The 23,371-nt window shown below is 43.3% G+C and overlaps 1 protein-coding gene across 6 annotated transcripts in view; it reads right to left on the bottom strand.

Annotated features, from left to right (window-relative positions):
- DNM1L (dynamin 1 like) overlaps positions 1-23,371 on the bottom strand; it is a 162,211-nt gene that overhangs the window by 20,747 nt on the left and 118,093 nt on the right. For 4 of the 6 annotated variants that reach the window (XM_029600030.1, XM_029600031.1, XM_029600035.1 and 1 more), the window contains 4 exons: positions 21,426-21,518; positions 19,775-19,828; positions 18,636-18,713; positions 2,930-3,103 (listed from right to left, as the gene is read on the bottom strand). In XM_029600030.1, coding sequence (XP_029455890.1) covers positions 2,930-3,103; positions 18,636-18,713; positions 19,775-19,828; positions 21,426-21,518 — 399 coding nt within the window. The remainder of the gene's footprint in view (positions 1-2,929; positions 3,104-18,635; positions 18,714-19,774; positions 19,829-21,425; positions 21,519-23,371) is intronic. The other 2 variants (XM_029600032.1, XM_029600033.1) reach the window with 1 other exon arrangement.

Below are 23,371 nucleotides of genomic sequence, written 5' to 3'. Positions count from 1 at the left end.
TTTTCTCTTTTTTTTTTTTTTTTTTTTTTACTGTCGTACTTCCAGGATATGTCCCTGGTTAGGTGACAAGTGGAATCTTGAGACGATTTCAGAATGGAAAAACCAGTAGGCAATCTTCATCCCAGATGTGATGATGGTGGCCTTATGACTGCAAAAAAAAACCCCCACTGGGTTTTGTTTTTTTTATATATATATACACATGTTGAGAATCAGCGGCTGGCAAAGCGTCGCAGCATGCTGACGTGTTCCTGTTGTTGATAGTATTTGCTTCGATGGTTAGGGAATTTACAAGGGAATTTTAGAAGAAACAAAGAGCCCCTATCTGTAAGACTGAATGTTAAGCCTTCCATATGTAGGGAATCTCGTCTCTTATGGTGGTCGAACGCCATCATGGAAGACATCTGGTTGTATAGGCCTTTGCTGGAACCTTAGAAGACCCAGCAAAACCTGCAGAGATGGAGTCCAGGAAGTGCTTCCATCCTGTATAGAGGGATGGCATGGAGAAGGGAAGTGCTGTCTGTCAAGGCCCACTGGATATGTGGTTTTAGAGCCCGTAGACTAGGAAAAGATACGTGCTACAGTCTGAAGGGAGGTCTCGGGTATTCCAGACATAGTGTCTCATGAGTCTCTTTCTTTTGTGTATGTATGTATGTATATATACACACACACACACACTTTTTTTTTTTTTTTTTGGAAGAGTCATCCTGTGATTCCTGAACATTAATTGGTGGTGTGGCTTGGAATGTAGCCGTTCGTGTTGTCAAGTGAACCAACAGGGAGCGATGGAACAAAAAGCACCATAGGACCTTAACGTTAAGGCCATCGATTGGATTTTTGTATTAGGGTACTGGTTCCATAGGTATAATCAGAAGCCTTCGAATACACAGTATTCTACTGATGTGAAAATGGACTCAGTTTGGTATCATGAACAGTATGTGACCCGAATACCCAGCTCGCCTTGAAGGTAAAGAGAGGTCAAGGACGCAACGGGCTGTTGCATGTTAGACTCCATTCTTGTTTTTCTCCTTTTTTTTTTTTTTTACACAGTTGTGTTACCGGTGAGTAAGCGTGCACATCACTCCTGGATGGCCTCACGTGCAATTGCACCACAATCCGTAGTGTGGGCGGGTCAGCGTATATATGGTTGGTTCTGGGGTTTGTTTTTTTTACACAAGTTCTGCACTTGTGTCCATGCTCTAGCACGATCGGCGCCCAAACCGATGAAGCAGTGCACCTGGCACCCGCGCCGATAGTGAGGCGCATGCGGCGTCCCAACAAGGTGTGGTGTGCCCAGTGTCTGAGCCGATAGCCTGTGCGATCTGTGTCAAGACTCGGCGCGTCCTGTGGTCATGCTTATGACCATAGTAGGTTCAGCGCTTCATCTGTTGGCGTGCCTGTGCGCACGTCGATTCGCTCCCTTGTGCATCGATGTGTCGGTTTGCCGACACGTGCTTGGATGCCATGGCACGGCCGTTAGTGCATCGATGCGTCGGCTCTCCCGGGCAAGCTTCGATGTGCCCCTGGCACAAGCTTCGATGCGCCGGCCTTCACGGCATACATGTTGTCTACGGCGCAGTAAACGGTGCTAAGATCAACACCGGCGTTGAAGCTACTGCGAGAGCGTCAAGCCATCGGCACGCCCTCAAAGTGCCATCTGATTTCCACCGAGGGCAGTTGACTGTGCGGGAGCGCTGAAAACATCATTTCGCTCAGCAGACCGGTGAGTACATCAGCGGCTGTGAGCGCGTCCCTTCCCCTGTCTCCACTCGGAGCCAGCCCATAAAAAACGGGAGGGTGACCGAGGAGACTGGATGAAGATATCCATAAGCTGTAGGGAGGGGGGAGGGGGGAGGGGGATGCCCTGAGACGTCAATACATTCTCAGAAGGGCAATATCCTGAAGAAAAGGTTTTTTGTTTTTGTTTTTTTTTATCTTCTGTCTTCTTTGTTGTTTTGACATCCATGGATGTCGCTGAATCCTTTAAAATGTTTGTTTTTTGGGTTTTTTTTTTTTATAAGAGAAGTAGAGAGCTCCGCACACTCTGTTGCGCAGAAAATTTTAGACTGAGGAGCCTGAGGTAATCCTGTCACCATACAGGAGGGAGGGAGCGCCTAACTAAAAGAATTTGCTAGTCTTAGAGAACTCTGCCACCTAGTGGCACGGAGGACGTTCCCATACAGCATGGCTAATTCAGCTGCTTATCCTCGTGAAAATAGAGCTCTATATTATTTTTTAAACAGTTCAGAGTTAAACATGTATCAACAGCAAGAGGAAGTATTTGTTATTCAGTTGATACTGACAGAAATGAGCAGCAATAAGGCTTTGATACGCTCATATAATAGAGGGGACATAGCAAGGTGCATTACATGGGTGGCTATTCTACCCAGCTAAGAGCAAAATGTTAAGGAGCAGCCATGTGCAGGCAGCCAAGCTTGTACAGCTGACAGCTGGGAGATTTCCTTTAGCACAAATGGAAGTGGTAAGGGCAAGGAAGGGAGATAATCAAAGTTACAATAGTGTATACAGAGGCAACTGGACAAGCAAATGGTACTTATCTGCTGACATTTACTATATTATTATATGTCACTAATAATTTTAACCAATGAAATAAGGAACAGTATTGGGCTAACCAGAAATGCACTAAATAGTTATTAGATTTAGTTGTTAAAGGTTTAGGTAAATTAATGCTGTGTAGGGATCCTAGCAAATAATCGATTACATGCACTCTGTCCCTAATCAGGGTCACTGCCATCCTTGTGCTAAATAGTTCAGTATGAACTTCTCTAGGACACTTAACCTCACAAAAAATTCAGACCCAGGAGAAAGATTTTCCCTTGTATATGCCACAACATTGCAAGTAGCATTAAAGATGGAACTTTCTTTGCCTGGAAACATTGCAACTAATATGCGGGTAGTTCTCGGTACATACCACATCTAAGAGGTTTACAGCATGACCTCTTTGTGGGCTGGCTGGCAGGATAAGGGCAGATTTATTTTTATATTCAGATGACGACTCGTCTGCTTTGGATGATTTTAACATTCCTCTCCAGTTGCCGGTCCCAGATTCTGGAGCTCCATCGCCAGTACCACCAGTGGAAGGAGCCTGTAGAAATAAGAATGCAAATCAAAGTATTGTATGGTGTTTCCCAGTAGGGTTAGGGGAGAGCAATTCTAAATTCACAACTCAAGTAAAAGGCAAAATATCCTGCACAACATCACTGCCAACATTATACGGTCTCTTTTTCCTTGGGTGATACAAGTTGGCACGTGTCACAAACCCGTCCATAGAAGAGCACTCTGGTGGCTGCAATGGAGTGCACGTCTGGCAGCTTTGCTTTATATAACTAAACCTGCCAAGTAACTTATGGGTTGAATATTTACACTTCAACCAGGTCATATGATTTTGGTCTTGATGCCATTTGAAAGCACAGGTTCTTAGTTTGAAAATGGTAACTGTGAGGAGGAACTAACACCTGGCTTACAAACAAACTGAGTGGCCCAAGTGTAAGTCCAAAACATTACCAGGGGTTAAGGTTAACACTCTGAGGAAAGGTGGTTACCAGTGGTGTGCTGCAGGGATCAGTCCTGAGTCTGGTTTGGTTCAACATTTTGATACTGCAAAGGGGATATTGAGAAAGAGCTGCATTTTGCTGATACTAAAATCGGCAACAAGGTGAATACCCTGAAAACATGAGGAAGCTAAGAGAATGATCTAGCAATTGACAACTATGATTTATACCAAAAAAAAAAAAAAAGATGCGAGCTAGAACATTTGGGCAGCAAAAACCCAAAGGAGTAATATGAAATAGGAGGAAAAGTTAAGAGATGCCCTAAACAAGAGGGTTCTGGGGGATACCATATCAGATGATCTAAAGATGGCCAAACAGTGTGACAAGGCAGCAGCAAAATCCAGAAAGATACTAAGGTGCATAATCAGAGGAATAAATAGCAGGGAAAAAAAAAAAAAGAGGTGATCATGTCTCTATATAAATCTCTGGTGAGACATTATTTATTTGTTACATTTATAATCCACAACATCCAATAGCGTTGATCTATGCGGCTTACGGAGCAATACATATATAAACCTTTATCATCCCACAAAGATATTTTAGTATTTAAAATACTGTAAAATCAGTATTTAGAGTACAGAGACCACACCTGCAAAAGGGTGGAGTTGGTCAAGAGAGCATCTACTAAAATTATCATCGGTCTTCACTATAAAACCTATGGAGCAAGACTTAAGGAAAAGAATAGGGGGTAGTATCTGGCGGGGGGAGTGAGGGTGATATGATAGGAACTTTCAAATACCTTCAGTACAGGAGGCAGGCCTGTTGCCAAGAAAGGAAAGCTCAAGAATCAAGGGTCATGGGATGAAGTGGAAAGGGAGAAGATGCAGGGGAAAATGGGAAAAAAATATTTCAGAGAAAGGGGTGGTGGATCCATGGCAGTCTCTCCCATTAGTGGTAGTGGAGACGAAACATGTTGGATTTTAAGAAAATGTGTGACAGGATGGAAATGCAAAGGACCAATTAGGGTTTGCAGTAAGTGAGACAGGAGATGAAACAAGCAGACTGAATGGATCTTAAGGTCTTTATCTGTTGACAATTTGTACATTTCTGTGATGGCTTTTAAAACTGCTACTACATTTGAACATTTCAATGCAAGTGTTTATATGCAGTATTTTAAAATTAATGAATATGATGGAAAATGTCTTGAAATCTATAAAAATGTAAAGAATTCAATAGCGAAGAAAATCCTGGCAAATAGTGTGGCCCCAGAAACTAATGCAGTGCATACTCAGCCACTGTTAGCTCTGCTAGTTAGCTGAATAAATGTATGTAGCTAACTAATGATGTACATTCAGCAGCTCAGCTTTGCCACTGAATATATTTAGATATCCTAAAGTTAGCGGGGTAAGTTTATCTGGCTAAATTTAGGACAGGTATATGGACTGACCAGAGCTATCTGGATCTATCCATTTCCCACCTCTGAATTATCTGGCTAAATACTTAGCCAGATAAGTGGTGACTGCTGACTGTAGTTGGATAAATGTGACTTATCCAGCTAAGCATTTTGAGTATCTGGCTACTGATCCATCCTGGCTAGTCAAACAAGTCACATCCAGACTGCTAAACCATATCCAAACCATCACCAATGCATCACTTGCAGAAGCTCACCTCTCAAACTTCCTAAAAAGAGCACTAGTACAATCTATGCTGAAAAAACCCAACCTTTACCCAAATGACCTGAATTACCATTGCCCAGGCTCAAATCTCCCTTTTTAAAGTAAGATCATGAAGAAGGCCGTGGATCAGGAAAGAAAAATCTAGCCACCTTCACCTTCACTTCTCCCCTCAAGTGCACCCCCTCAAGCTACCCAGGTAGCTCAAACAACCCGGGGGTACCAAACATCTCACAAATCTCACTTACACCATCCACAAGAAACCTAGGCGTAACAATCGACAGCCAACTCAACTTTATACGACACATCTCCAATACAATTAAGGATGGATTCTTCAAGCTTCAAACACTGAAAAAACTCAAACCCCTTCTCCAAGCACAGAAGAGGTGAACCTGTTCCTCTTGCTGGTTCAGGTAGAACATGATTATTAGGTTGTCTATATGGCCAACAAAATTGTCCCGATACACCTGATCTCTGAAAGCTTTTAGGGCTTTCATCACAGCCCATTGCTCTAAGAAACTGATATGATAATACTTTTCCTGAACAGTCCATGGGCTCTGGGTGTGAAGACTTTAGAGAAATTCTGATGGATGCTTCTGTCATTAGAACAGTTTGGTGAGGAGTAATTTGGAAGAATAAACCCAAGGCCAGATTGGTTTTGGAGAACCATCAAGACAGTGAATTTCTGAGCTGTTCTGTGATAAAGATGTGCTCCTTTAGTTCTCGAGTGGCTTGACTGTACTGGGACTTGAAGCTCCACTGTGTTTCTCTCATATGGAAACATGCCACAGGGGTATCAACTGTTGTCATACGATCCAGCATCCTCAACATATCCCAAGAGGATATCTGCTGACTCCCTCCACCATGAATATTAATCCAGAGATTCTGTTGGCAGGGAGAAAGGCTCTTGCCTAAGTCAGGTCTAGCAGAGCAGCAATGAACTCCAGTCAAAGTGATGGGTTTAGGGAGATTTAGGATAATTTATGATGAACCCTAGTAACTCCAGCACCTGGACTCATTCTTCACTGTCTGAAATGTACTCCTGAATAGCCAGTCACCCAAGTACAAATTTATATAAATTCCTAGCTTACGTAGAAGACTATAACGACTGCTAGATAGTTTGTGAAAACATGTGGCGTCAAAATCAGGCCAAAAAGCAATATGCAGTTTTGAGTATAAATGTTTCCCTACTATGAATCTGAGATACTTCCTGTGACTGGGGTGTCTATGTGGGTGTCTGCATACTTGGAATCCAGGGAGCACAGTCAGTCTCTTGTTTATACATAATGGAATCTTAGTGCCCAGGGAAATCTTGGACTTCACTTCAAGACATTTGGTTCAAGGCCTTTAAGTCTAGGATCAGATGATATCATCCAGTTTTCCTGGGCACCAGGAAATACTACGAGCAGAATCGCTGCTCTCCATGTGGTAAGACAGTCTGGTTTGCAAGAGGGAGGAGAGCTCTTTTTCTAGAAATTCATGGTGTGAAGGAAAAAGATAAACCTTCTGGAATGCAATTTGGTGGAATTCTCAATAAAAGTATTTGTAGTTCCTTTATTATTCAAAGAACCTGTCTGTCTGAGTTTACTAAAGGCCTTAGACTTCCAAGAGGCAAATCCTCTGGAACTAGCTGAAAAACCCAGAAGACTATTTCGTCTTATGAGATTTTGAGCTGCAGTGTTTACGTGGGTGAGGCCTCAAGCTCTGCTGCCATCACAGAGCATGACTTCTTCTCAGAAGAAAAACCGTCTCCCTGTTGGCTCATTTGGGAACTTCCTGGAGGTGGAGCTTGAATAAAGGGTGGCAGCAGTGATCTTTTAAATTCCATCATCACCTTGACTTTACCTCCATGGCACATCTGTTAGCTTATGCTGCATGTCACAGCTATGAGAACTTGCATGTTCCATTACCTATGGCAGAGAATCTCAGTTTATTCTTGAAAGCATCATAAGGCGAATGGACTAAGTGCTTTCTATACTCCTTTCTTTGATTCAACAAGTGAACTACTCCTGTTTCTCTGGAGGCAGAAACGTAGAACCTCTGTGCCCCTTCCAGAATGGAATGCATACACTGCTATGCAGGAAGTGGCAGAGACAAGGACAGTATCTGAATTCAAGAAAGCATGGGATAAGCACAGGGGATCTCAGCGAGAGAGTAGTAACGATTGTAAAGCTGAATAGTTGTTGAGAATAAGCAGATAAAATAGACTATATAAACTTTTTCTGACATTACGTTTCTATGTAATTATTTTACTATACAGGTCCAAGTTTATTTTACTTACACATCAGGGGCACCAAAGAATGAGCCTAGAGAGGGGTTTTTTTTTGGCTCCTTTCAGGGCAGATTCAGCAATCACAGACTGATGTGGTAATTAGACTTTCCTGAATCTTGGAGTTTCCTGAACATGTATTTGGTATCTGTATTATTTCTAATGGGATATACTAAGAGTGAGGTCTCCAATCTTCTGAAGAAGATGGTGGATGGACAATATTCCCAACTACTTAAGAATATCAAGTAGTAGGATAGTAGCCTAGTGATCAGAACAGCAACCTGAGAACCAAGGAAGCTAGTGTTCAAATCCTGCTTCGCCACTTATGCTCCTCGGACAAGTGACTTCATGCTACAAACTTACAGCCTAATTTACTAAGGCTTTACTCCCATTCTGCGTCAATGGGAAAAATGTTTAGTAAATGAGGCCCTTAGATTGTAAACCCTCTTGGGGCAGGGAAATATCTTAAATACCTGAATGAAACTTATGTTAGATTTGAAAAGGCAAGTAATAAAATCTAAAATCCAAATTTAAAAACTATCGTATCCGAGGAAGCCAAAAGGAGGTACCCTAGGCTCACCCTCCAACTCTAAAATAAAAGGGAAATATTTTGGTTGTTCTCGGGAAAAAAACTGAAAAGGACAGATTGTCAGGAGAGGTATTATGGGAGATCTGGTAAATATTCCTCTTCAAAATTAGAATCCTTAGACATGTAAGTAGTATTTCATGACTCCTCAGGCTTAGACTCCAAAATAACTAGACCTGAAGTCTGGAAAGGCACTGGCCCTAAAACCACAGCTTCAACAGGCTTACATGCTGGCTCTTTGGGGCCAATCGGTGCAGTACAATTAAGAAGCTTATCGTTCTAATGCAGTACGGCTTTGTGCTCAGTATGGACTGCATCAGTGCTGAATTTCGGTGCCAAGACATTGCAGTCAGTACTGACCTGCTTGATGCCAAAGCGAACGAATTCAGCATTGGTTCCAACGGTACCACAAATAGTGCCAAGGCATTCAGTGTCAGCATCTCCATATTTCCATGGTGCTGGTAGAGGACCTGGAGAATTTTCTTGTCCAATGCCTTCTCAAAAATCACTGAGACCAAAACTGTATGAATTTGAGAGAATACATCCTTCTGAGTAATCAAGGGGAAAGCTCTGAGACTGGAAAATTGGGCATCCAAATGACAGATGAAATGTAATGTGGATAAGTGCAAGGTGATGCATATAGGGAAAAATAACCCATGCTATAGTTACACAATGTTGGGTTCCATATTAGGAGCTACCACCCATCTAGGCGTCATAGTGGATAATACATTGAAATCGTCGGTTCAATGTGCTGCGGCAATCAAAAAAGTAAACAATGTTGGGAATTATTAGAAAGGGAATGGTGAATAAAATGGAAAATGTCATGTGCCTCTGTATCGCTCCTTGGTGAGACCGCACCTTGAATCCTGTGTACAATTCTGGTTGCTGCATCTCAAAAGGATATAGTTGTGATGGAGAAGGTACAGAGAAGGGCGATCAAAATGATAAGGGGAATGGAACAGCTCCCCTATGAGGAAAGACTAAAGAGGTTAGGACTTTTCAGCTTGCAGAAGAGACGGCTGAGGGGGGGATATGATAGAGGTATTTAAAATCATGAGATGTCTAGAACGGGTAAATGTGAATCGGTTATTTACTCTTTTGGATAATAGAAAGACTAGGGGGCACTCCATGAAGTTAGCATGTGGCACATTTAAAACTAATCAGAGAAAGTTCTTTTTCATTCAATGCACAATTAAACTCTGGAATTTGTTGCCAGAAGGATGTGGTTAGTGCAGTTAAAGGATTGGATAAGTTCTTGGAGAAGTCCCATTACCTGCTATTAATTAAATTGACTTAGAAAATAGCCCACTGCTATTACTAGCAACAGTAACATGGAATAGACTTAGTTTTTGGGTACTTGCCAGGTTCTTATGGCATGGATTGGCCACTGTTGGAAACAGGATCCTGGGCTTGATGGACCCTTGGTCTGACCCAGTATGGCATTTTCTTATGGCTTTGATGTGGACTCAGAGATAGTAGTAGCTGTGCTTCAGATTGGGAAGCTGTGTTCACCTGAGGACAAGTCACTTGGGAGCACAGATAGCTGAAGCTATAAATTCCCTGCTCTCTGGTTTATGCACCAGTGGAGACCTGATGTTGATGCTGCTGCATGACATTCAGTGTAGTCTTTCAAGCTTGCACTCAACTCTGAGGAACCATTCTTGTGCACTGAATGGGATGGTTCCCTGCTCCTGGGCCTTTTCTTCAACCTCAACTCCAAGCAAGATGTTAAACCTCTCGGTGCCACAGTATTGGCAACGACTGATAGTTTCTGGGTTCATCGATACCAATGAAAGAGATTGAACTTAAAAGTTTTGCCAAAGATGTTAGAAAGAATCTATTTTCAGAGTTTGATAGCCCTGGGTGACTTCTTTGAGCAGATGCAATTCACATAATGGATAGTTAGTGGCCATCTTATGATAGCAGTGCACCCAGTGCTTGAAGCAACTGGTCGTCTTCTCAGACACCAAGGGGAAAACTAATGTGACAAAATAAAAAGACAAAATTGTGGTGAAGAAAGGCTGACTGAGATTGTTGTACTAGGCTTCATCAAGAGGAGAAAATCTTGGGGCCATGCATCTACACAGAAAAAGAAAACGGAAATGTAAGTGCCGAAAGGCCAAAGTAGTAACAGGAACTGACTGAAGAGGTGCAATCACAAAGAAAATCTACTTCTTTCCGTGAAGAAAATATGCTTTTGTGGACAAAACGGACTGAGGGGTCCTCTGTGTGAAAGCAGCTAGGCAGAAAGTCCCTCACAAGCCAGGAAATTCCTTCTATTTTTATATTTAATTTTAGAAATTAACAAATATCAAGAACACCCTTGACAAGGAAATCCTTTGTACTATCCTATAAGTTATACACACAAAAGGAAAACATTAACAATAAATCATAAGCAATAAATGGATATCACATGTAATTAATTCCTCAAACAGGTGAAAATTTTAGGGAGTAAAGAGCAAACCTTCCAGATAAAAAGAACATATTAAAAAGGTATAAACTGGTCTCACGGAGATAGGAAACACTTTCTAGACTTTTCCAGAACTCTTAAGAAATGCTCAGCATCTGCATCAACCAATGGGGGAGTAGCCTAGTGGTCAGAGCAGGAGACCACATACCAGGGAAGCCAGAGTTCAAATACTGATGTTGCTCCTCGTCACCTTGGGCAAATGAGTTCGCCTTCTATTACCTTAGGTACAAATTTAGGTGCTCATTCACTAAGCCGTGGTATTTTTCCCCCAGAGGGAAAGGTTGTGCTAAATTACCCTGGCACTTTGCAACTTCTGTGGTAGTTTTTCCTTGTGGTAAAATACTGCAACCTTAAATGGCTCAAAAAAATAGCACAATGGCGGCCCCAGGACTGTGGGGCTGCATTACTTAAAAGGGCCAATGGCCTTGAGTAAGCCCCCACCCCCCTGAAAGTTGCTATTAACCCCCAAATCACACCCACATTGCTCCTGGAAGAGGCCATATTTAAAAAATATTAAAATCTGAAACATTTTTAAGGTCGATCTTGGTCCCACCCCTTTCAATACAAAAATCCAGTCCCCTCTTGGCCAGAAACCTATCTTTTATTCACATCGTAAGCCCTGGTAGCCCAAACTTCCTCCTATGCTCCAGGCCTGATGGTGTCCATTTTTCAAAATGTGATATGCACAAAGGCTGAGCAGTGCCATTTTGAAAAATAATCTCTACCAGGCATGGAGTCTAGGGGGTGCTATGGTCCTCCGTTGGACTAGCAGGGTTTACACTGTGAGTAAGAGGCAAGTCTGGAAAGTAGGCTAGGGTGGAGGTCCTGGCCTCTGGGGATCCTACTTTTGTATTGAAAGGGAGGGGTGGGGGTAGGGAAGCCGAGCAGAACCAGGACTGGGAACAGTTTTAAAAATGTTTTACTTTTTTTTTTTTTTTTTTTTTAAATATACTGCCACCTCCAGGGGCAGCATGTGCAGGGGGGTAGGATGGGGGTCTGTGGAGACCCAACTTTAAACACAAGGAGTCAGCGGTTCACCACAACAACCAAAACCAAACACACACAATGTGGAACCCAACAAATTTTTTAAATTATAGCCTAAGAATTATAGCCTAAGAAGGTGTCAGCAAGCCTGACGTTGTGTGACTTCCAAAACAGAGACACCAACCAGTCTTCTAATCATTCACCATCATTTTTTAATACTTCAAAAATATTTTTATGATATTTTTTCATTTTTTCTAAAAATAGTCCTCCATCCATAGAGATTCTCGCAAAGCAGACTCTTGAATGTGTTTATATAGGCTATGGATGGAGGACTATTTTTAGAAAAAATGAAAAAATATCATAAAAATATTTTTGAAATATTAAAAAATGATGAAGGTGAATGATTAGAAGACCGGTTGGTGACTCGGTTTTGGAAGTCACACAACGTCAGGCTTGCTGACACCTTCTTAGGCTACTACTCACAGTTACCTCCAGATCCTACCACTAGCAAGGCAAAAGATGAAGCCAGCCAGCAGGCTTACAGGATTTTCAAACCAAGAGAAAGCAGAGTTGCTTACCTGTAACAGGTGTTCTCCCAGGACAGCAGGATGTTAGTCCTCACATTCGGGTGACATCATCAGATGGAGCCCTATCATGGAACACTTTTGTCAAAGTTTCTAGAACTTTGACTGGCACACTAAGCATACCCAGCATGCCACTAACCCTGTGGCCACACGGGGTTCCCCTTCAGTCTCATTTGTAGCAAAAAGTACAAGTGAAAAATAAAATAAGAAAACGGTATCAAACCCAACTCCGCGAGGTGGCGGGCAGGTTTCGTGAGGACTAACATCCTGCTGTCCTGGGAGAACACCTGTTACAAGTAAGCAACTCTGCTTTCTCCCAGGACAAGCAGGATGGTAGTGCTCACATATGGGTGAATAGCGAGCTACAGGATGCCCGAAATAGAGTCAACCAAGCAGCTCCCAAAATGTACAGCAGGCCCAACAACAGGGGTGCTGTTGGTTATGAAGGACAGCCTGAAATTCACAGTGGGCTGTAGGTAGGAAGAGTTGGGTTTCTAAACTGGAAACAAATTATGCAGGACAGACTGGCCAAAGACGCTGTCCTGCCTGCCAGCCTTGTCAAGACAGTATTGAGCTGCAAAGGTATGGAGAGAGCTCCAAGTCGCAGCTCTACAGATGTCAGCAATGGGTACTGAACTGAAGTGTGCTACTGACGTTGCCATGGCTCTGACTGAATGCGCTTTCACACATCCCTGTAGCGGAAGGCCTGCTTGCTGGTAGCAGAAGGAAATACAGTCCGCCAACCAAGTGGGCAGGATCTGCTTGCCCACCGCAACTCCGAGTCTGTTTTTTATCAAAGGAGACAAAGAGTTGGGTGGACTGCCTAAGGGCTGCAGTGTGGTCTATATAAAATGCGAGTGCACGGTTACATTCCAAGAAGTGCAGCGCTCGCTCACCTAGGTGTGAGTGAAGCCTTGGTAAAAAGGTGGGCAGTATTATGGATTGATTCAAGTGGAAATCAGACACTACCTTTGGAAAGAATTTAGGGTGAGTGCGAAGCACTACCCGGTCGTGGAGAAATCTTGTATAAGGTGGGTATGTTACTAGTGCCTGGAGCTCACTGACACTACGAGCCGATGTAATAGCCACTAGGAAAATAACTTTCTAAGTGAGATGTCGCAGCTCACAGGAATTCAGGGACTCGAATGGAGACTGGCTGCTGAGACTCTGGATGCAGTTTTGAAAACATCGTAAGGCTGCCCTGACCTCATGCTTGCCAGCTTCCAATCCTTTTTGTAGGATGGAGGTCAAGCCCTCTTGAAATTGTTCAGGTAAGGTCTTTTGAGAAATCCTGGACTTGCTTCCAGAGATTTCTGCTATACTGGGTCATGTAAAGCTGGTAGGCCGCTATACAAGACATTAGCATTGACCCTTTGAATACTCTGCGGCCTAAGGCATCCAATGCCTTTTGCTCTTTCCCAGATGGGGCAGAAAAGTGAGGCCTGGATCTCTTAGCTTTCTTTTGAGCTGACTCCACCACTAAAGATTGTGGGGCACTTGGCTCTTCTGAAAACCTGGGGCTTGTGGACCAGGTAATGTAGCGTCAGTCTTTCTGTTTACCGGAGGCACAGTTCCTGGGTGCTCCCAGAGGTGGGTGCAAGAGGTCAAGAAAAACCTCGTGGACAGGAACAGCCATTATCTCTTTTGAAGCATCCACAAATTGCAGTACCTCCAGCATTTTGTGTCTGGCATCCTCCTCCATTTCTAATTTAAACGGAATAGTCTCAGACATCTCCTTGACAAAGCTGGCAAAGGAGAAGTCCTCTGGAGGGGAGCAGTGTCTTTCCTCCGGGGGTGAAGGCTCTGACAGAATTTCCTCAGAAGCTTGCGAGGAGTGTTCAGAGGAAGCATCATCCCATGCGTTATATGGGGACTCTCCTTCACCAACCAGGCCTTCAGATGGAGGAAGGAACCCTAATCCAGATGGGCAGGAGGGCGGCACCGGTAGACGGTGAGGAGGCACCGAGATAGGCAGCGCCCGGCACCGAGAGCATCGGGCCATTGATGGGCATCGAGGGGGTACCGATAGACCTGAAGGTCCTGGAACTGGTTCCAGCATCGGTGGTTCCCGGACAGGGGATGAGCCATTGGCTGCATCTTCTTCCTCCGAAGAAAACCAGAATCGGTATCGATACCGGAGCAGGAATCTGTGGTTGGCTGGGTGATGACGGACCTGATGGAATGGGCACAGATGACAGGGTGTCCAAACGTTCTAGGAACGGAGCCAACATCGAAGGTGCTAGTTCTGGTGGCGGTATGGGAGTCTGCGCTGGTGGAGGACTAAAAGCCCCGAAGGGCAGTCAGCACTGCCTCTTGGACCACGCGGTTCAATTCCTCCCGAAAGGCTAGTGTGGCGCCTGGGGTAGGAGGCAGGCTAGGTGTTACCAGAACCTCCTCCGGAGTCCGAGGAGGCTCGGTACCCGGCACCGATATCGATAGGGGAACGCCTTGGGATCCCGGGTCCAGAGGAGGATGGGGGCTCCTCTCCCCAGGCCCTTTTTGAATTTCTAAAAAGGGCGCGCAGTTGGTGGCTGTCGGGCACCAAAAAGTACACCGCTGGGAAACAGACTGCAAGAAACACGATACTGACTTACCTAAGCTTTGGAGGAAGTCTTGTGCGCGATGGGGGACCCCGGTGACGGGAAAAATCAAAGAAAACTTCGAAAATATTCCATGAGGAAAATATGAGAAAATTCTCTCAGAGCTCCTAAAAACCGCGAGGCACCTGCTGTGCGGAAAAGAGACTGAAGGGGGACCCCGTCTGGCCACAGGGTTTGACAAAAGTGTTCCGTGACAGGGTTCCATCTGATGATGTCACCCGTATGTGAGGACTACGATCCTGCTTGTCCTGGGAGAAACTATTTACTGTAATATCTTTTTAAGAAGCAGGGTACTATTGTTTTTCCTCAGAAAGGAAGACTTCTCTACTTGACTAGCAACAGAAAACCTTTCCAATGCGGCCCATCTTTATCTTCTTTCCAGCCCATCGTCTTTTGAAAATAGCATTAGGTGCAGTCCACCAAGTCTCTCAGACACTGAAAAGGCCTGAAGATCAGCCACTGTGAATCCCATCCTGTTGCGGCAAAGAAGATGACCTGCATCTTGTGGCGGCTGAAAGAGAAGGCCTGTGGCAGTGAGGCTGCCATGGATCCCTCCCAAAGAGACAAAGAAGCAGATTTGCATCTCCCAGTGGCCAAAGGAGGCGGCCTGCGGTAGTGAGGCTACTGCGGATCCCATCCTGTGGCAGTGAAGAAGACCTGCATCTGCTAGTGGTGGAAGGAGAAGGCCTGCTGCAGCAAGGAAGGTGCCCGGTGGTGGCTAAAGAGGCCCTGTATGTACGTGAGAGAATGGAAGCCTGTGTTTGTGTGCGAGTGTGAGAGAGAGAGAGAAAGTGGGAGCCTGTGCGCATAAGGGAGCCTCTATGGGTTAGTGGGAGACAAAGCCTGAATGTGTGTGTGGGGAGGACAGCGTGTGTGTGTGGTTGAGGGAGCCTGTGAGAGAAAGCATGAGCTTGTGTCTGTGTGTGAGGGAGGAAGCGAAGAAGATAGGAGAGAGACCTTGAAAAAGGAATTAGGAAAAGACCAATAAGGGAATATATGAATATATGAAAGTTCCACTGTTCAGAGTCTGGTTTCTCAGGCTGTTTTGCTTTTGTCTGCATGTTTCTGCTTCTAATTTCTAGTCCCTTACTTCTGTAAGGGTTGGTTTGTGTTCTTCTTGTGTATGACCGAGGTGCAGAATTGCTGCTAGCATGTAGTTTCTCTGTAGGGATTTGTAGCAGTCCCACCTGCTCTGTTACCCCAGTAGACTGTGTATTAGTGTTCTGGGGCCTGTGTAATATTTGATTTGCTGTCTTTTCATAAATTAATTTGCTGCTGTTTAAGTCCGGAGTCAGTACTATAATTGTATGGTATGGTTCTGTGTGTCTTTTTTTTTTTTTTATAGGGTTTATGTTACTTCAAAGTGTTTAGAGGTGAGGGATTTTGTTTTATTGAGGTGTCACCAGAATCTGAATATTTTTTTTTTGGAAATTGGGCTGTAATGTGAACTGACCTTGTTTGGCTCTGCTCCGTTTGCTATTTCATTATAGTTATGATGTCTTTTTAATGATGAACTCCATGGGGTTCATCCCCCACCTCCGGCCCCTGTCAGGCAACAACGTATGTGGCCCCAGCACAAAAAAAGGTTTGCTCACCCCTGTGCTAGAGCATCATTACTGGCACATTTGATCCCGGGAAATAATGAGATTTATGTTATCTGATGGCTGTTTCAAGAGCCTATTTAGTTGCAAAAAAACTGCAAATTTTTAAATGTCACACAAATCTGAATGCTTAAACAGGAAAAATGGTGTTAAAGGCCAATCTCATTACTGTCCATATTCTGACAAGACACTTTTTATGGGTTTAAGGCATTTGTAAAGTACAGCAGTAGAGGAGAATCCAGATGGCGATTACAGGAGGAATTGAAAGTACATCTTGTACTGGTATTAGCAAAAGACAAGCAGACTAACTTGCAATACAGGAGAACTGGGAGCACATTGGTAATGGTGACAATTCACAAGTCCTGTTTAGAGAGGCCAACCTCACATATGCTGATTCAGAAACAGCCGCTGGCAAAAAAAAACAACAAAAAACACCCCCAACCTACCATCTTTCCTGCTTCAAGTAGGCAAGACTTATTTTGCCAGCAACACTCCCCCACCACACGTGCCGATTAAATCCTCACATGACCGGAACAGCAGGGAGGAAGTACTGCGCTGCCCTGCTGCCTGCGCCCAGGTAAAGCTGCAGCTTATACTAAAACAAAGGTGGCCTCTTCCACACTACAGAGGTAAGTATCATGGCACCGTTTAGATCCATCAACTGACACGCAGGAAAAGTGAACATGTCACAGGCTCAGAAATCTTAGTTTGGCAAACACAAGCCCTAACCTTTGATTGCCACTTCTGCCAGGTCAATTCAGGAGTGGCTTTCTTGCCGCACCAAAAGGTACCGGCTTGCCCAGGATTCAACACGATGGTAATAGGGTAACACATGGGACTGAAAATATTCATCACGGACAAGGCCAACTGATGCTGAACCTTGGCCTGGCTTCCCTCTTGCTGGGATGGGCAAGGCTCTGCAACCTACCACATAACAAGGGAACTGCTCGTTATGAGGACATATGTGCGGGTGCCGACCCTGAAGCAGCAGAGCACCTTAGGGTGCAGCAGAGCACCTTAGGGTGCTCTGCTGCACCCTAAGGTGCTATCACTGGGATCGTAGGGAGACAGTGTGATTGGCCCACAAATTTGATAGACAGCTGAGTAGAGAGAGACGCCGGATGAGTAAGTGAAGGCGCCGCTCACAAGAATGAGATTTTGAAGCGAAACCGTGAGTATTGGATATAGCTCGCAATTGAGGCACTGACATATTTAAATTATCACGGACACGTTCCTTTATTTTAGATATAATAAGCGTGATATCTTTAGGTCCATAGGTAGTCTTGGTTCCATTCCAGTTCCCGCAGCCCCTGAAGCAGGCAACCGCCGAAACATGGACCGTGTCGGGCTGGCAGACCGGACCTGAACCCAACCGAACCTTGCGGTAAAAATTCAGCAGTAAACGTATATAAGCTTCTAAGTAACTGAAGGTACAGGGTCGGTCTGCTACACGGGTAAACTGATGAGAGAATTGGGCAGTGGACATTTTTAGTAAGAAATAAAAAATGAAAAAAAACTGTTTGTGAATAAATAATAAAGAATAACACACGGGAGCCGACCAGAGGGGAGCAGTCAGAACACAAGACTGCTTCAGGGTCGGCACCCGCACATATGTCCTCATAACGAGCAGTTCCCTTGTTATGTGGTAGGTTGCAGAGTTTGTGCACAAGGCAACGAGGTTGGTTGATATATAGTTTACACGGGATGGGCCAAGGCTAGCAAACCCAATATCAGTTCCGTTCTGATGAGGGGCAAGGTCGATAAGAGTTTTTCCCAATACAAGCCCATTTCTGAAAGCTTCTCGCTAGACACAATCCATTTCAAGTTAAAGATTCATGTAAGAACCACAGAGAATGCTTGCTGAAATTCTTACCTTATATAACAATTTACATCACACATATATTTTGTGAGTACTGTATTATATATACTGTATTATATATATATATACATATACATATATATATTAATGGTTGTAAATGACACACTTGCATTCTGGAATTACCTATCTGTTCACATGGTTCAATACTTCAAAACTTCTAGTCATACAAAGGCTTTATACTTTACAAAGAGAACAAGCAGCAAAAGATCTCTTTGAAAATACATAGTTGTTGGGATTTTATATAGCAGTTCATAGTAAATATATTTTGCAAAGCATGCAGTCTTTTTAGAAATAAGCTATGGGAGACAAAAAAGAAAAGCTTTAGCAGTACCTGCACTTATAGCTACGATACAGAAAGACATGCACTTCTGAAGGAAGCTTAGGCGGCCACAACACATACACAAGAGCCTCTGAGCTAGTGGCATGCTTTAACATGGCTCTCCCGGCATGCAGTATTTGTGTTAAAGAGTCAAGCCAGACCTTGCCGTCAACCTCAGCAGAAGCAGTGGCAGGCGAGTCCTGGGAAGCAGATGCCAGAGCTCCCGGGACTTTAGAAGACTAAAGAAGGCAAGAGACGAAGAAATCAACCGACAGTACTGGAACGCACAGCACACCCCCAACAGCCCTCTCACAACACTGCACCTGGTAACAAGTCGGTTAGCAACTGAAGAATCATAAAGGCTTTCAAAACATGAAATAAGCAAAGCATATAGCTCACTGTTTATAATGGACACCAGGCAGATCTCTCCATATGAGTAACATTCTCACTCTTTTGTTAGCAGGTTTATTACTTGAAAAGTAAACAGGCAGCAGTCAACTTCTTTGTATTTCTACATCATTTTCTCCACTTCATCAGTGCGCTTGTCCTGGATGACAGGGGACTGGAGAGAGGGTGTCCTAGGAGGCTGATAACCCTTCAGTGATCATCTTTCCTTCCATCCCTCGATCCTGGCTCTCCCACTGCAAAGCCCCAAAGCCTAATCTTAGCCCTGTTTCTACAACACAGCTGAGTTTTCGTGATGCAGTTATCACACGTACATATAATTCCAGGCCATATGACTAACAATGTGCATGAATCTGCACACACTACAGAAAGTTATTCTTTCTACAGAAACGTTCTATGAAAGTCAGAAAGATGTTGAGGTGGACCCCAAAGCATAAATATTATTTTGTAGCAAACAGAGGACGGGCGACTGAGCAGTTACGAAGTAGTTTAGAACACACTCAGCTGCGATCTGAGGCCCTGACAGTGAACTGGATCTCCATCTTGGTTTAGCCCGCTCTTCTGTGGGTCAGTAGTTGTCATTCTATTGTATTCCCAGAACGTAATCTGCTGACAGCAACCCCCATCAAATGGTACTCACTCTCTGGGACACTTGGAAGCTGCGCGATGCAATGGGCAGCATTAGGAAAGAATTCCCACTACAAACCAAATCGCGCACACAAGAGCAGGGCAGCAGTTATGCAGAGGGAGTTGGTGTGACCTGATGGAGGCTACATCTCTTCCAGAATCCTTAATCTTGAGAATTCACAAGCTTTGCATTTGCTATTTCTCAAAACCAGCCCTGGAATTGCATCTGGTTAGTCTGTTCCAAGCTATTTAAATTTCATTTACTCACTTTGTCTCGCGGCACAGGAGGCAGATCTCGGGCTAACCTGTTACGTCTCTGTTCCTATAAAAAAAAAAAAAAAAAAAAAAACCAGGAAAGACCTGATTTCATATCATTCAGTATCAATGTCCTGTCCAAAAGACCTAATCATGGAGATGAGTCTAATGATGGCTACAGGTTTTATAAGGATAAATTCTAAAGTATTCTGTTTTTGGACTGGTCTGTCAAGCCCTACACCCTCTGTGCCATGCTGCGATCATCACAGATGGCTTCACAGTTTTTCTTCAGAACTTCACCTTCCACCCACCTTATTTATTGCTTAAGCACAAGATAAATTCTTCAGTTTTTCAAGAGCTTAGTCTGGACAGGATCAGCTGTCAAAGTCAATTTAATAAACAAGCCATTTTGTTTACACAGATCTATATTGGTTTCCTATGTCTTCTGTTTATATGAAAGAACTTAACCTGATTTGCTGGGATGACGACTCCCACTTTCCCATAAGGTTTGCTTCTGATTTTATCAGAATGTGGGGGCATATTACAATGATACAATGGACACCCCAAGGCAGCTTCGCCATCAGAACTGTAATGGGCTTTTATAAATGGAGTAATCTGGAAACATATAGGCAGCTATCTCTGAGGGAGACTCTGACAATTTACTTGGTACGTGGAACTTATGGAAGAGCGGAAATGACATGAGCATTGTTTAATCACAGTTGTATAAATGAAAGCAAATGCACGAGACCAAAAGGTCCCCCTCTATTTCTTTTATAATGCAAAGACTTGAGAAAAACAGAGCAAGCACACTCTGGAGAGGGGAAGGGGATGTGAGGGGAAGGCTGTACAGTTTGTTTTGGAAGCCTACAACAGCCTCAGTTGTGCCAATGGTCCTTGTTTAGGGCGTGTGACATACACACTTCCAAGAAGGCAGCGTTTGAACTGCATTTATGTGATTTTTCTATGCACAATCTAACCTGCAATTCTATACAGTCACAAGTGGGTCCTTCAGCACCAGTTAGAAACATTCTGCACACATGGGTGAGTTATGTGTGTGTCGTGTTTTCACAAATGCTATGCACATCTGCAGCACATTTTATCATGTGCCCAAGAAGGCATGTTAAATGCTAGCGAAGAATTCATGGGCCATTTATGCAGGTACTAAAAACATTTATACAATTTAAAACCCAGTATGAGAATCAGTGCCACAGAACTCAACAGTGGAGGCACTTCAGGTTACTGGTGCACAACAAATATGATTGTAGGCTGATGTCCTGTGAACTCGCTGAACCCAAAATGCCTTTATCACAGGATCATGGAACTAGACATGACGCAGCTTTAAACAAGTAACATCACTTGGGCGTGAGAGATGAGAAATGTGAGTAGTTCCTTACATATCAAGCATTCAATACTATCAGATAGAAATCTCAACCTAAAGCAGATAATATAAAGTAGAAAACTGAACACTGCAGGGGCCATTTTTATCCATAAACACCTGCAGCAGCTTCACATCAAATACAAAAACAAGTTCTTTGTAGAGCACAGTCCAATTAAAATTATAGCACCCATGTTTCCCCCTCCTTCCAAGCTCAAACATGGTGCCAACCACTTCAATACAACGTCATTCTCTGCACCCTCATCAGCACCGAGGTCAGATTTCTTACCTCTATGTTGTTGTTCATGAGACCGCACGCATCAGCAAAGTCTGGATGCTTGGTATTGATGTAAGCCAACTCAATTGCCACCAAATTATGTACCTATGTGAGGGGGGGAGGGAGAAGAGATGAACATTACTCTCTCCTTCTTTACCTTATGTAACTAAGAAACAAACGATTCACTGGGCAGCATGAATCAAACCTAGAATATAAAAGACTCCGCAGGTAAAGATCAATGACATGTCTAATGTATTTAAATTGGATTTCTTTATAGATATATATATAGGCCATAAATGTGTTCAAAATTATACATTCTAGGCAGAATCAGGAAAAAGGACTTTTTGAAACTGCAACTATATTACAGGAAGAACTCCTATATCTCAGATATTTCAAAGCCCAGTGTGCTGATGTCTCCAAATGGGGCCTTGGTATGTAACTTACTACCGATATCAAATACCAAGATAAATACCAACAGCAAGGTATAAAGTGCCCTCAGACAGGAGAGCAACACTTAATCACATAGTTTGTTGGTAAAGTTGAGAATGATCTGTTGAAATTTCATTAATTGCTAAAGTCTTGGTTCATGTCATCTGATAGCAGTGTTTCAGTCTAGTACCTGCTCATATGGGTGAAGGAAAGTGCTGTTTGTGGTTTGCTGTATTATCTGTGTTTAGTGTACATCGCTTTGGGAGATTTTATCTGTAGAGTACGAAATGATCCCAAATAAAGCAAACGATCCTAGCATGGTACCTTAGCTAGCTCGGATAGCATAGCTGGATTTTTAATGAGATGAAAGCCTAAAATAGACGCGTTTCATTTCAGCTATGGCAATCCAAACATAACAGGGACAACACTCACAGACTGGCGCAGAGTATCCAGGCATTTCACACACCTGCTTTATCTGCAGCACAAGTATACCTGCATATTTTCCAGCGTGTATTTGAAAATTTAAAAAAAAAATGTATATATATATATATATATAAATGTGATATATAATAATCACATTTCTTTCAATTTTTAACCTTTTTATTTCTTCATGTTTTTTTTTACACAACATTTTTTGAAAAAACATCCATAACACAGAATAATTTCTTGCTAAAACATACAAAACATCTCTAAAAACATTCCACACAATAATCCCATACCATATTTCCCAAAAGAGCCCACCGCTCTGGAAACTATTCTCTTTGTATTTTCACCCAGTTTTACCAGATTTATACATGTATCATAAGGTATTTCTTGTAATTATATTTTCACAAATTCACATGCTCTGATGTTCACAAACCTATTTCACAAATATATTTCCACAAGTTCATACAACGTTTTCATACATTCAAACTTCCCAGAAATGTTCATGGATGTTTCTCATAGCCATGGTTCCACAGGTTCACACAGCCCACGATGTTTTCACAGATTTAAAATTGTGGAAACACATTTATAAGACACATCTGAGAATACTTCTGGGAAATCTGAATCTGTGAAAACATTGTGGGTGTGTGAACCTATGGAAATATGGTTATGGGAAACATCCATGAACATTTCTGGAACTATTGCATGATGCCCCCCCCTTGCGGGCGCCAGGTACACACTAAGAAAGCAGGCGCTGACTTTTCAGCGCCCGCTTTCCGTGTTTTTTTTGCATTGGCCCCCATCTGTTTAACTTTACTAAATGCTAATTTACACTCAGCTTCAAAAGCAAGAGATTCCTTTGCATGTTAATTGGTTCTTTTCTATCCTCCCATTCTTTTAGGAAACTGACCTGGCTAGCCAAGGGCTGGGGAGGAAGGGGGGAGGATTCTGTACCAAAATTCAACCTATACACACTGCTTCTGTGCCAGCAGGAGCAACCTGTTGCCTTCCCATCCCTGGATCTTCAGCGTGTCACTACAACCAGGAGACTCGAAGAGAGCGTCTCCTGTACCACAGTGCTACAGCCATAGGGGCTGGCTGCTGCT

The sequence above is a fragment of the Rhinatrema bivittatum genome, chromosome 4 (genome assembly GCF_901001135.1).
Source record: "Rhinatrema bivittatum chromosome 4, aRhiBiv1.1, whole genome shotgun sequence".
Lineage (NCBI taxonomy): Eukaryota > Metazoa > Chordata > Amphibia > Gymnophiona > Rhinatrematidae > Rhinatrema > Rhinatrema bivittatum.
This window is presented reverse-complemented; position numbering and strand designations above follow the sequence as displayed.